Here is a 15,660-nt window from a genome sequence, read left to right as displayed (position 1 = left end):
GGGATACACTTGTGCATATTCTGAACATTAGATCTATGGTAAGTGATGGTCTGTGTTTCAGATATGCTAGAGTAGGGAAAACGATAGGACTAGGGTAAAGTCACACACTATTTCTATGAAAGTAGAGTTCTTTTATGATTGGTCTTGGAATATAATTGGTCAACGTGTATTGTGGAGAAATAATTTAACTACTACTATTTATATGGGTTAAATGGACTTTAAATGTGGTGTTTACTATCTTAAAATATGTGGTAAAACTGGTAATTTATAAAATCTCTTAATACTTAATTTATTTGAGTGAAATTAATTATTATGGTAGCAATTTCTGATCTTTCGGTGTGGCTGCGGGACACTTAGTGTTGCTAACTAGTTTTTCAAGGTAAATTCTATCAAATTGGCTAGGGAAACAAACTGTCTTTGGAATAAAAGGATTTGTTTGTTATAGGGCCCAGTGGCATGCGAGCGCCGTCCACTGATGGAAAGTCTAAAGCTTAGAAAAGTTTGACTTACTTATTTCTTATAAAAGTTAGCAACTGCTCGGTGTTTCGATAAAACATTAGAAAGATCGAGAAGTTATGGTCTATTAGCAGTATTGGGGAAAAGGGGGGTTTAGCTAGTAAAAAGAAACAAAATAAAAAAGGGGTTAGTTTGTAGATAGATAGCCCTTCAGGCTTACTTGCTTAGGATGCCCGATAATGTGGTTTGATTGGGCCTAAGGATTCCAGACGGTATCGCAAGTTCTCACCCCAAACCGGAATCGAAAATAGAGCGTAGCCGATGTTTTCTAAAATATTTTTTAATATTTATTTCATGTATGTTTCACTCACTAACTTTTATTCTAAAATTCCTTCATCACGTCATTAATTTTCTCACTCATAACTTTCTAGGCCTAAATCTGATAAAATTCTCTACTATAACACTATATTATTATGCTACAATAACTTTTATTCTTCTTTAAAATATAAATAAATAAAAATTTAAAAATTAGTCAAAAATACAGCTGATACTCATTAAAGGATCTAGGTTATCGCGGTTCACGTCGAAGGGTTCTACTTATTCACGCTAGACGATCACAAGGCCAAATTTACGGGGTATATTTAAAGGAGGGTTAGTTATAAGTATGTTTAGTCAAGTAAGTAAGTAAAAAAGTAAGGAGAGCGGAGGTTTTAGTTACACACTCACATCTTATAATCATATTCGAATATTTCGAATGCGGCAGTAAATCTCTTCTATCTATCGCGTACGGCCATTCCTATCCCTAACAAGCCTTAATAAGGTTGAGCAGTCGGTATATTGTTCGGAAGTCCGCCGATTTCTACCTTCCGCCGGGAAATTGCATTTGATTCGCGTATTTCCTACATGGGGACGTTGGTCAATGCACTCTGGATGTATTAGTTATAGTGTTTTCGGTTGAATAGATAGTATACACTGTGTTTTTTTGTTTTCCGTTAAATTCGACACGTCGTTAGGTTCATTATCAGGAACCACCCTGTATATCGCTTTTAGTTACATAGGAAAAATTTTTTTTTATCATTTTCATACATAATAAATGAATTTATTAGTGTGAGAGACCCTTAAGAATAACATTCAAGTTAGTGTCAAGTGATTGACGGCACATTTCAAAACAAATAACATTAAAAACTCACATATCATGTACAAAAACCAAAATATCTCAGTTTATCTATGGACTTTTTACACTCCGCAAGACTACTAGCTTCGAAACAGCACTAAGTGCCTACTATGCCTTTGCCAATTCATGGTTACGTTATGGGATTTTAATGTGGGGTAACAGCACTGATGTTCACGACTTGTTTGTGATGCAAAAAAACTGTATTCGGGCGTTAGTTGGAATACGATATCGAGATAGCTGCAAACCATATTTTATTAAACACGGCATACTTACTCTACCAAGTCTTTACATTTTGGAAATAGGTATGTTTGTCAGAAAAAATATGCATCTATTCAAAAAGCTACCGAATAAAAGACAAAAATACAAACTTGATCTTCCGGCGCCAACACTTGAAATATACCGGAAAAGCCCTCAATATGCAGCCGTTAAATTGTATAATCACATACCAAGTTACATAAAGGCAGAGGAAAGGGACCCTATATATGCTAATAAGTTGAAATCGCTCCTCGCAGAAAAAGCATATTATTCAGTCACAGATTTTCTGAATGACAGTTTTATTTAATAACACAGTGCCTATTATCTCATATCCAAAACCTATTGTTAAGTGTATTTTATACTAACATAATTTAATAATTAATTAAACTTAGCTTAAGGAAATGTTTGCTATACCCTTATATAGGGTCCATGAGAGACTGCATGTATTACCTAATTGTAACATCTTTTGTATATTTACCATGGTGCAATAAATATTGATTGATTGATTGATTGATTGGATTTGATAAAGGCTGTGACACACATGTTCAGCAATTATTTTTATTTTTTTAATAATTCGATAACCGCAAGATTTAAGACGCTAATTTCTTAGAGAAATTAATTGTATTTGATATAAATAATCTTCCCTCAAAGTTAACGGAATTCAATAAAAACAGGGTGTATAATGAGTTGTATTTGAGTACGGTGTGTTCGGGTCATTTCGTATTGTCATATCGTCGTAGTCGTATATGGGCATTTTCAGAATTTGGGACCTCCAATTAGCGTAAGATGTTAATAAAAATTCAATCACTGTTAGTTTTGTGACAATAATTAAGCATGAAATTTCTATAAAAATATTATTTTAGTGTTAAGTAATTACATAAACTTTAAGTGATAATCTACATTCAGAATGAGAAAAAAGTAAATTTTTAGACAAATTTTATGCTTAATTTTCGTCTTAAAACTGACATCGAGTTAATTTTTGTTAACAACTTACGCTAATTGGGGGGGTCCGAAACTCTGAAAATGCTCATTAGTCAGTGAGTAATTTCGGAAATGAAATGAAAATTATTATCAATCAGAAATATTCAAAGAGTGACTATTTCTGATGGAGTTTTCTATCAAAAATAGTACCTAATTCTTTGACAGTATCTGATAGATTTCCACATCTCGCGTATTTATTGCGTTCAATGTATGTTTTAAAACAAAGATTTTCACACACATATGGGCCGAATCCCCGCCTAATAATTTGTCCAAAAGTCCAAATATGTTAAGTCGAGCAATAATTATTTTTAGCCAAAGATTCTTTGAAATTTTTCGCTGAGGAGCTTCAATAGAAGCACAGTAGCAGTCTGGCGCAGATATTTTTGTTTGTCAAATGTTACATTCAAATGGTTAAGTACCTAATGACTAAACTATTCGTAACCGACAACACAGAATAACGGTTATCTTAAGGTCCGTATTTAACATTTGAATGTGCACGTTACGTAACAAACAGGAACGGTCCTATTTCGTCACGGACGGACGAGATGCCGTTGCTGGACGTAGACAAAGTAGCGTTCTACCGATGACGTTACGAAAGCTGCGCATGCGCTTGGACATGCTTAGGTACAGCGCATGGCATTCCTCTTACGTATTACTTGGTATTACCTAAACATATAGACTAACGCCTGTGCTCCCAAAAGGGGTAAGCAGAGAACATGAAACTGCTCAACGTCTAGTTCCATATTGGATGATTCTGTGTTTTTTTATGAGATAGGACTTTTTGGTTTAGTAAGGCTTCATAATATTCATCATATGTATTAACTCGAAATATGAATGAACAATATGAAAGCTAATGAATAAAATAAATTAATGTATATATATAAATTTACAAATTTTCTGTGATTGTAATTATAATATGGTAAAGGTCGTCTGGAAGAGATCGCTCTTAAGCGATAAGACCGCCTGTTGTTACCTCTGTTTAATTTGTTTTTGTTTCTTGTGCATTACTTGTAAACTATGTGAGGTGTGCAATAAAGAGTATTGTATTGTATTGTAATATGTAAGCTTGACCTGTAATTGTGATATTATTAATAAATATGAGTATGAGTATATATCCCGCTCCGTTCGCCTTCCGCTTCGTTATTATACTCATACTTAGTCTACATTATACATATATTGGATCACCCCATATCTTCCTATAATTTGCAAACATACAGTAGCTCAAAAATCTACAGCTGACTGTACCACTTTCACCGCCTCCTGCCCCTTTCTACGAGCCACTATAACTAGCCAATGTAGACCTAAAATCACCGGCATTAGCCTGGCTAAGTGTACCTCAGTGCCCATTAACATGATTAATAGCAATATTGCTAGTTGGATATCAATCTGTACTTAAGCTAAGATAGTGCTTTGGGATGGATCGTATCTATTTTATCGACGCAATATGATGTTATGTCTTTATTTAGTTTACGCGAATGGAGCAAAAAGTTTGAATTAGATTTCGATTTTGTGATCAATAATTATACGAGTATGTACGTCAACCAATTGGAACCCTATGCCACTCTAGAACTATGTCACAGTGACGTTATAAATCAGATTGTAAGAAATTTCTTACTGCTTGTCATTTTGACATGGTTGTAGAGTGGCCTAGGGTTCTAATTGGTTGACTGTACTGTACTTACATATTTGGCCTTTGCTCTAATACCCCGTTGCCGCAAAATAGGATAGCTTTAGACTCTGAACATTATTTACTCGTGTATTCATTTAAATAAAAGCCTATTTATTCCATAAACACTTTACAAAATTTTCCTTATTAACTAAATTTAAATATAAGTAGGTATATTAGTGGTTAGGACCCCTTCCGGGTATAGGCCTCCTCCAACCTCTTCCACCGTTCTCGGTCTTGTGCCTCTGTGAGCCAGTTGCTCGACACTGCCTCAATGTCGTCTGCCCAGCGAGCGCGGGGCCGCCCTGATCCTCGTTTGCCAAACGGGCCTTTCCAGATGGTTAGTCGTTTTGCCCATTTGTCATCTGGCATCCTCGCGACGTGACCTGCCCATTGCCATTTGAGTTTTAATGAGTGCTCGAGGGCATCGATTATTTTTGTTTTTTCCCGTATATTCTTATGTCTTATTTTGTCGATAAGTCTAATATTTAGAACTTTTCTTTCGATCGCCCTTTGACATGCTCTAATCTTGTGTTTAATATAGTTTGTGTATTTCCACGTTTGACAGCCATAGTTTAGTGTGGGAGAAGACATGAATCCAGTACTTTTCTTTTCAAGTGCAGTGGTAGGGCGCTCAGAAGCACATTAGCCAGACTCCAAAACTTGTTCCATGTCTTTTTTACCCGTCTCTCTACTTCTTCCGTGTTATTATCTGGTCTAAAGGATATTTGCTTACCTAAATAAATATATTCTTTTACGTAGTCTAGCTTAGTGTTTTCTATGAATATGTCTCTTTCTACATGATTTGTCATTACTTTTGTTTTTTGAAGATTCATTTCAAGACCGATTTTTTTTACTAGCTGTATGTAGAGTATTTATCATATATTGTAGTTCTTTCCAGTTTCTCGCCAGTAGTACTAAGTCGTCTGCAAAGGCCAAGTAAGATAGATATTTTCCATTTATGTTGATTCCTTTATATTCCCAATTCAAGCTTTTCATAACCAGGTGTAAGACACTTATAAATAGAGTCGGAGAGAGCGGATCTCCTTGTCTGGCACCTCTTTCGATATTTATGTATCTACCTGTGTTTTCTAATTTTACTCGACTTTTGCAGTTCGAATATATGTTCTTAAGTATGTTTATGTAAGTATTATTTATCTCTGCTTCTTCCAGCGCTTCCCATATAAATTTATGCTCTATCGAGTCGAACGCTTTCTGATAATCAACGAAGGCGGTGTAGAGTGGTATTTGGAACTCTCTATGTTTATCAATGAGTTGCTCTACCGTTTGCAAATGATCCACAGTACCGAAACCTTTTCGAAAACCAGCTTGTTCCACTGTGAGAAAGCGCTCGATCTTTGGAGATATTCTGCTCTGTAATCCTACTGCAAACAGCTTGTAGAGGCTGGACATAAGACTGATTGGGCGATAGTTTGCAATATCCCTTGGGTCGCCTTTTTTGTAGAGGATTACGATGTCGGACTCTACCCATTGTTTAGGGACTTTTTCTTGTAATAGAATCTTATTAAAAAGCTGCGCTATAGGAGTCAGTAGAACCTCTTTAGAAGCAACCAACATATCATTTGTTACGCCATCACAACCTGGGCTTTTCCCTGTTTTCATCTTCTTTAGCAGTTTCAGTATTTCATTTTCATCGAAAGACTCTGGAATTTCGTCTCTATCCATGGATCTAGTTTCAATTTCATAGTGTGATTTGCTGTTTGAGGACTTGTACAGGCCTGTACTTGTAAATTCATTTATGACAATAAAATATTGCTTGCACAAAACGTCATTGCGTGAAGTGCCTTTTGTGATAGTTGGATTGTGTTTCGACCAATGATGTTATGTGTATTGTGGCCATTGATTGTGGGTGCATTTCAATTCAATAGAATCACTTAGGTACTTTGTTTTTCAGACTCAACGTGCAATCATTCTATAGGTTCTAATGGTTCTTGAAATCACATCAATACATAGTATTGCATCTTACAAACGCTATAAAATGTGTCAAACTTAACTTTAGTGTACATAATATTGAGTATTTTAATGGTTCTTAGCTATAAAAAACACGTATAATACACACTATCACTCAGGTCACTAAAATTAAACTCTTTTCCACAGTTCCTCAGACAAAACCACTTCGACGGCCTGGACCTGGATTGGGAGTACCCCGCCTTCCGCGACGGAGGCAAGCCCAAAGACAGAGAGAACTACGCCAAGCTCGTCAAGGAACTGCGGGAAGAGTTCGAACGAGAGAGCGAGAAGACAGGAAAGCCTCGCCTCCTGCTCACAATGGCTGTGCCTGCTGGCATCGAGTACATTCAGAAAGGATTCGATGTGAAGACGTTGAACCAGTAAGTAACCTACTTTATATTAGATTATAAGTAACTTTGCCATCAACCTTGTCAAGGAACTAAGCGCGTTTTCACATTATCTGATGCGATATTGGATGTAGGATGGATTTCAAAGGCAAAAATCAAAGATGGCGGCTTAAATGTATGGGATATCAGTCCTACATCCGATATCGGATCAGATAATGTGAAAACGGGTGTCCTGCCGTTTCGCCAAAAAACGTTTCGTCAAATTTCATTTCCCAATAATCATATCGCAATAGTTTCATTTCCCAAAGTATTGTTTGGCAAAGGTATGTTTCGTAATGATTTTGTTTGGGCAAATTATCATTTGGCACAATTTTACTTAGTCAAATTTTATTTAGACAAAACTTTATTTCGCAAACGTTTTTAATGGCAAAACTTATATCCCAAAAACATGTTTGGTCAAAATTTCACATCGCAAATTTCGAAAATATTTAGGCATTTGCATTTTCATTTCTACGGGATTAATTTAATTTACCGAAGATTTTTTTGCCAACACGATAATTTCAGTTTTATTCCCAAGGCTTCAGTTGGACACGAAAAGTTTGCTCAACTCAACTTTATTTTTGTCAAATCAATATTACCTACTTATTGTTTGACAAAATTATTTAGTCAACTATTTTTATGTCAAAAAATGTTTCTACAAATTACACCATGCAAAACCACGTTTGACAATAAATATTACAAGGCATAAATGGAATGTAATAATTTTATTAGCACTGTAACAGAAAACTCGTGTATGACAACAGTTTAGGTGCGACGACGAGCGAAGCGAGGAGGAGCGTGTTAGGTTGACAGAGAGCAAACCGGAAATGGCTTTTTAAAGTAATTAAAAATTAATAGAACATAATGGTCTTGAAAACATAAGGTTTCTTATTAATAGAATGTATCCGGACATGTAAGTGAAAATGTCATCCTTGACATTTGCAGCTTGCAGCAGGAGGAAAACAAGTACAACATACACATTATTTCACACAAATCTTGGACACGAAGTATAAAATCAACAAACAAATTTCTAGTGCGCCATTTCATTACAATATATTGGGAAATGGAAATTTTGCCTAACAATACCTTTGACTAAATAATATTTGGTAAAATGAAATTTGAATTTGAATTTTGGGAAACAAATACTTGCCAAAAAAAGTTTTGCTAAATGTCAATTTGCGATAAGTTGTTTTGCCAAACGTTTATTTGGGAAATGATAATTTGGGAATAATAGTTTGGGATGTGAAACTTTGGGAAATGTTTTTTGGCGAATCGTCAGTAAACCGTGAAAACGTTGTGGCCATAGGATTTAATTTGGTAGTTTTATATTTTACGCTATGCTGTCGTTATGCGTTAAATCTATGGTAGAATTAAGCAACACTGTAATTATCAAGCGCAATCAACATAAGTTCGCAGCTTATCATTCACACACTAGTCACACTCTTACCCAATCTGACATTGAGTAGACGTGTGACTCTTTCCCAACACTATTTACATATCGCCGTCACATCAGATCACATAGACGATCTACAATATGGACTGTATTCCTCTGTAACTGAGTGTACATTTAAAATGTTGCTTTTGTAGACTTACAAGTTGAAGAAATGAATCGTGTCGCGACATACATATAAAAAAATTACGAGTAGAAGCATGATGCGTAGCGTTGCTTCGGCGCGAGTCGAACTTCAAAATTATGTTAAGATACGTCAAAAAATCTTAGAGTAAATACGATATGGATGGGATATGTCAGGGTCAAAAGTAACGCTGCTCTTTCAAGAAAGTTATATTATTCACTAACTTGTTAACATACTAGATACAATGTCACATCTAAAACTAAAATAATATGACATGTACCTACGAATATGGATCGGATATGTCAATATCAAAAATGACACTGTTCGTCGATGGAACGTACCTAATTCTTGCTCTAATATTCTTAATCTATGTCAATATCAGATCCATACTCGTCTCGCATCTAGAACTAATATGACATGTACGATATGTCAGTACCTACCCAAAATGATGCTATTATTAAAAAAAAAGTTAAATATGTCGCCGACATATCCTATCTATATCGTATTTTTAAGATACATTAAATATTAGTTCCAGATATAATGTGGATCGGATATTTATTATGTCCGAGTCAAAGGTGACGCGATTCTTTAAAAAAAACGCCATTTTTGCACTGACATATCGTATGTAATGAGAAAGCGTATTTGACGCATCTTATCATAATTTTAAAGTTAGAATCGCACTATACGCCCGTGACGCGTAGCGAGTAGCATTGCAGTGTTTTGTAGTAGCGCTATTGGTGTCAATTAGGTGGTGCTGTGGTTGTGGTTACGTAAAGGTCATTGCGTGTACGCATATGCGCTAATTGTTTAGGGAAACGTTTTCTCTCGTGTGGGAGTGATTGCTTTTCGGGAAAGTTGGACAACGCGTTGCTTAATCGCTCGCGATTGTTTTCTTACCCTATTAATGGGCTTTAATTACATCTAAATGGTTTAAGAAACCCGTTGTACCTGTAACGAATTTTAGATGATTTTGAAATACGTTGGGTCAATCTTTTTTTTTATACCACGTCGGTGGCAAACACGTATACGGTCCGGTTGATGGAAAGCGGTCAATCTTTTTTATTTCGCTTTTAGCTTATAAATATGTAATTAAAACGTGAAATTTTGTCTTCACCAAAGGTGAGTGTGCTGAAGGGTATATTTAAAAACATAAATAAGCCACACAAAAAACATAAATTCATCTTCTATTTCATTTTCATATTTGAGACTTGTGATTTTGTAGATATAACAATTTCCAACTCGTTCGATCCTCTGCTAACTCAACAACCAAAATAATAATCTGTGTACCTATAAATCTTTCTGTCATACAATAATGACATTAAGCATAAGCACTGGCGTCGCCGTCGAGGCATTGATTCAAAACAATTTTATCCTAAATATTTCGTTTAGCAAAGCCAGCGACAACGATTGTATTTACTAACACCAACACTCCTTACTAACCATCGGCCTAGACGTTATGCCCAGCTAAAATGTACAGCTAACAGTGTGACCGATGGTACTCTTGGCTCTGATTTCTTAGATGAGCCGTCGCTGCAATTTTTTCTTCATCATAATTAACCCCCCATTCGCCACTTCTAGCACACATCCCACTCATTACGTGTCGCAACTGATTTGAATGTACAACGAACAATGGGAACGGGCCAGGCGAGGCGCTAGCGCTTCGCGACCCTGAGTCGTTGCTACATCTACTTATGAATGGGGAAGGACTATTGTGTCCTTATTTTAAGTGAATTGCTTTATATTGTGTCCTTAAAGGCTTGAATGGAATCGCTTAGTATACTTTGCAATAGTCGCTAGTCGATTGCAAATAAAAAACTGTTATTGAAATTTGCGATAGATTTTTGTGAATCTATGAAAAATGGCGATGGAATGATGATTAAAATCTCTGGTCGACTATTTCTCTCAGTAGAATCGAAAGACTTCGCGATGGTGATTGTTATCTTAAAACGTATATTTTTCAAATTTAAAAATGTGCAACTCTTACCAAAATGATGGGCAACCCAGACGATGACCGACCGATTGAAATTGTCGTCTCATAATCGAATCAGTAGTTCCTTCTAACCATTTATGAAACATACATAATTAACTAATTACAATAACAAAAATATTGGCATAAAATACTTAACACGTAATCCTTGCTTTTTCGGTTGATCTCTAATTTTATTAAACAATGCAAATATTCCTTTTCTCGAGCGTCGCCATCGCATGCTCTGTTTCTCCGGCCCACATCTGCTGACCGTGACTCTTGCGTCAAGTAACATAATGTTGATGCCGTCCAAATGTAACGAGACAGTGTGTATATGTTAATGTATCTAGTTAGTAGTTCCGACGGAGCTTGGCAACAACGGAAGATGTTTCTAAGGTGTCGAGAGTTTTCTTGTCTGTCTATTTACTTTAGAGTACTCTGAGGTTGAATAGATAATAGTTATTTGTTATACAAGGGGACAAAGTTGTATTTTAACGCCGAGCGTGGAATTGAAAAACGAGCAAGTGAAAGGATTCTATAGTTGAACCACGAGCGAAGCGAGTGGTTCGAGAATAGAATCCTGAACTTGCGAGTTTTTAACACACGAGAAGTAAAATACATTTGCACCCGAGTGTAACACAAAACTTTTCCCCTCACTATAGCGAGGAAACTACAACGCAAAAAATGCGTTTATCACTGCTTCCAGTATGGTAAATCATCTTTATTACTAAATTAACCTATTTTTATCCATTTTAAAGCAGTCAATTTGACTTTATTCAAGGTCAAATTACTTTACCCACTAGTGGATAAAATGCGTTTTTACCCGCTGGTATTTTAAGACAGGGACAGACCTTTAGGATCAAACACGTGTTTCCGAGCTAGTGAGGGGAAAAATATAAAATGCATGTACCTACATAATAGCACAAGGAAAGTACTAACTAACTAATGTGGCTCTGTCATCCAAAGAGGATCTTGGCCTCCAAAACGAGAGCACGCCACTTATCCCGATCCTGCGCAGATTCCCGCCAATTATCGGCTTGTAGCTGACGCAGATCCGCCATCACACAGATACAGAATGTGGAATCAATATTCAGTCGACATAAAGCCAACATGCAAAGTTTGTATATTACATTCCGTAATGGTACATCAGGTACATGCATACATACATACATACATACATACAATCACGCCTGTGTCCCATGAAGGGGTAGGCAGAGCACATGAAACTACTCAGGTTTCAGTGCCACTCTTGGCAAATAAGGGGTTGAAAGAAAACGAAACTGTGACATTGCAGTGACAGGTTGCCAGCCTCTCGCCTACGCCACAATTTAACCCATATCCCACAGTCGCCTTCTACGACACCCACGGGAAGAAAGGGGGTGGTGAAATTCTTAACCCATCACCACACGGGCATGCATATCATTTTAATAGTAACTAGATCTGTAGCAGGTATCTGGGCTGACCCACCGGGCGGCCACCAGTTGGTCTTCCCAGATAGGTACAATGGAAAAAAAAAGTCTACCAAAATATAGGTAATTTTAAAAGCAGTTCTAAAGTGACTGCATAATAAATAGTTTTATGACTCCTGTGACTTAGTTCCAAGTAAATTAGCTCGATCCACTAACCGTAGCCAAGTGTTACGTCGACAAGTTTGCGGTGCAACACAAATTAACTTAATATCTCCGGGTTCCAAATCGCAACTCTACTAAGAGCTGTAAACCTAGGTATTTAGTAACGTAACTGGCGTATAATGTCTCAATTATGTTGTATAATTATCAATTATTCGAATTGAGGACACCCATAAAAGGTGGTCGTCAAACGTTATCCGTTAATCAAACTCAACTTTACTACTAAAAAAATATTTGGTTTTTAAGCAAGTGAAAACATATGAATCAAGATTACTTATGTTACGTTAAATTTCCGACCGAGACCAGATTTCATAATAAACTACTATTTAATGTATCTTTTAATTTCATACCAATCACTACACTACTAAGGGCCACTTGCACCAACGAAAATGGAGGGTTAGCCCGAGGGTTAATCCACCATTTTGTATGGAATTTGACAGATGACAGCCCACTAACCCTGAGTTAAGTGGTTGGTGCCTAATAGTAAATTTAAATATTTACAATCACCTACTCATAATGTAATAATTACTGATCGTGTGTGGCTCGTATTAATCCTGGTTACTCGACCGAAATGACCTCAGTTAAACAAATTGATATAAAGTTGATACTATATATACTATATATATATACTATATATATATATATATATATATATATATATATTATATATATTATATATATTATATATATTATATATTATATATATTATATATATTATATATAATATTATTATATATATTATATATATTATATTATATATCCATCCATCCATACTAATATTATAAATGCGAAAGTAACTCTGTCTGTCTGTCTGTTACGCTTTCCCGCTTAAACCACGCAACCGATTTTGATGAAATTTGGAACAGACAATCTTTAGACCCTGAGACAGAACATAGGCTACTTTTTATTTCGAAAAAAAGGGATGAAGGGGTTGAAAAAGAGGTTGAAAGTTTGTATGGGATTTCTTAATTTTAAATGATAAAAGGATAAAACCATGAAACTTTATATTTTAGCACTTGATAAGAAATCATTAAACATATATTTAAAGTCACATACAGGTCGAACGCGATTAATTAACATTATTTTTACCTTTAAAATAAACATGGTGGGAAATAAATATTAACTAAAAACGGGTAGATTATATTTATTTGTCTACCCCGAACATTTATATAAATTAATATCGGGTAGTTTTGTGTTGTTTACATCTCCGGTGACATTTTGCTGGGACGTCAGTCTTCCGCGACCACGGCCAGTGCAACCTGGCCGAAACGTTGGGGAAAAAAGGTAAAAATAATGTTAATTAATCGCGTTCGACCTGTATGTGACTTTAAATATGTGTACAAAGCGCGAGAACTTAAAGTGTTATATCATTAAACATCTTGATAAGGGATAGGCATAGGGATAGGGATAGGGATAGGGATAGCGATAGGGATAGCGATAGGGAAAGCGATAGGGATAGCGATAGGGATAGCGATAGGGATATCGATAGGGATAGCGATAGGGATAGCGATAGCGATAGCGATACGGATACGGATACGGATACGGATAATATGGGTATCGTTAGCGGGATACGGATAATCGGTCGGCGGTCTCTTACAATCAATGTGCTCTAAGACGATCGTTGTTTGCTTGCTTGAAGATTTGCGATAAGTATAAGCAAAATGTAAAAAATTGTAAGGGATAATAGAAAGAAGTACTTTTTACCCACCGATCATAGTGTCGAAATACGGGCTATGTGGGATGTTTATAAAGGTTTCCCCAGCGTATATAGAATTACCTACGCTGTGGTCGATGTGTAATATTTCTACAATCATTGCAAGCAAAAGTATTATGTGCAATCGGAATAATCGCAGATAAATATACCTACAGAGAAACCTACGGTCCCTACGGATCCAAATGAAAATCTTAATGATTACTTTTATTACGCGGGCGAAGCCGCGGGTAAAAGCTAGTATTTATAATAAATAAATTTCGTGTCTAAAGCTTTGAACAAAGACGTGCCAATCTGACATAGCAATTAATGAGTCGTGACGACAAGTCTACAACTTTGCAGCCTACTCTTTGTAAACTTAAACACTAAGCTCAAATCTTGTTTGGCTCAAGGTTATTCACACAGGTTATTCAGATGCCTAGTCATTTATAAGATTAGAAGAACGTAGCCAAATGCCCAAACGCTTGCGATAATATATCGTTGTCTTAACTAGCTACACTCTCCATTGCTCTTCCGAGTTGGCGCAACAGAGCCAGATTACGTTTCGATTGGCGTCTAGAATCTACGATTTTTATTTCAGCTAGGATGCGGCAGTAGACTCTTCAAAATGTTATAATACTTCTAGGATTCAAAGTTTTATAATACTTGTTGGAGCTTCTATCTTATCTATTTATTTTTATCTTCATGTCGATCGATTATAGTAGATAGTTAGATACCTAAATGGAGGTATAAAAATCGATTCATTAAACCTAGCTAGGTTCGTACTCGTATACCTACATTAAATATTCAGAAGCGATACGATTTCACGCATTGAGCAGCAGGCAGTCACTTGATTGATGAATGTTCAATAGAAATAGTCCATGTCTATTTAGTTGCATTCAAAAACACAACATTGGCCAGATGGTAACTTTAGGAGCCTTCACAGTTGAGTCTAAGTCTAGTCCAGTTCTCATCTCGTAACTCAAAATAAAAAGTAGAAAAAATTGCCTTGGCGCCATGCTCGCGACTTTGGTCACTCGAGCTCTGCTTACTGACACCAATATTTCACCTTAAGGCACTAGTCCAACCAAAAACGAGGAAACGATGAGCGAACAAAAGATAGTCGCTCCTGAGACGCGCGATGATAGCGTGAGCGGGTTATAGTTCGTCGCCGAGCTATAAATCGCTCGCTCTCTCTTTTAATTTACACGGGAGTGACAATATTTTGTTCGTTTCTATCGTCGATAGCTCATCGCATTGCTTACTCACTTTTGGCGAGTCCAGTGCCTATGCGCGCCTTAGCGAGGCACCTAGCAGTGGCGTTCCCTAAAATTCTAGAAGTCCATACAAAACAGATCCCAAAAACCCCTCCGGCTTAACCAATGAAAATCTCCACGCCTCGCCACTGGCACCTAGTGACCTTTACCATACATTTTATACTTCTTAAACGTTAATCAATCTTAGAATAATTACTAAACAATGTTGCTTCTCGTTTCCAGATACCTGGACTGGATGAACCTGCTGACATACGACTACCACTCCGCCTTCGAGCCCGCCGTCAACCACCACGCCCCTCTGTTCCCCCTGGAGGAGCCCAACGAGTACAGCGTTGACAACGAACTCAATATCGTAAGTATCAGCTGGAAACTAAGCAATAGGTACCTCCTTTAATTTCTTCTTTATAGGCTATGTAAGGCTTCGTAGCGCCCATCTAAATATATAAAAGAAGAAACTGACTGACTGATTGATTGACATATCAACGCATAGCCGAAACCGCTGGTCCTATAAATTCCAAATTTTGCACGTAGGTTCCTTGTAAGGTGTAGAGGCGCACTAAGAAAGAATAATTCAAAATTCAAGGGGGTGAAATATTATGGGTCCAAAGTTTGTGCTCTTGACCAGGGGTCCGCTTT

General features: G+C 36.6%; 1 protein-coding gene across 2 annotated transcripts in view; it reads left to right on the top strand.

Annotated features, from left to right (window-relative positions):
- Window positions 1-15,660, top strand: part of LOC125230699 (mucin-5AC) — a 209,465-nt gene that overhangs the window by 106,174 nt on the left and 87,631 nt on the right. For both annotated transcript variants that reach the window (XM_048135955.1, XM_048135956.1), the window contains 2 exons: window positions 6,651-6,883; window positions 15,247-15,376. In XM_048135955.1, coding sequence (XP_047991912.1) covers window positions 6,651-6,883; window positions 15,247-15,376 — 363 coding nt within the window. The remainder of the gene's footprint in view (window positions 1-6,650; window positions 6,884-15,246; window positions 15,377-15,660) is intronic.

Source organism: Leguminivora glycinivorella, chromosome 10 (genome assembly GCF_023078275.1).
Source record: "Leguminivora glycinivorella isolate SPB_JAAS2020 chromosome 10, LegGlyc_1.1, whole genome shotgun sequence".
Classification (NCBI taxonomy): domain Eukaryota; kingdom Metazoa; phylum Arthropoda; class Insecta; order Lepidoptera; family Tortricidae; genus Leguminivora; species Leguminivora glycinivorella.
This window is presented reverse-complemented; position numbering and strand designations above follow the sequence as displayed.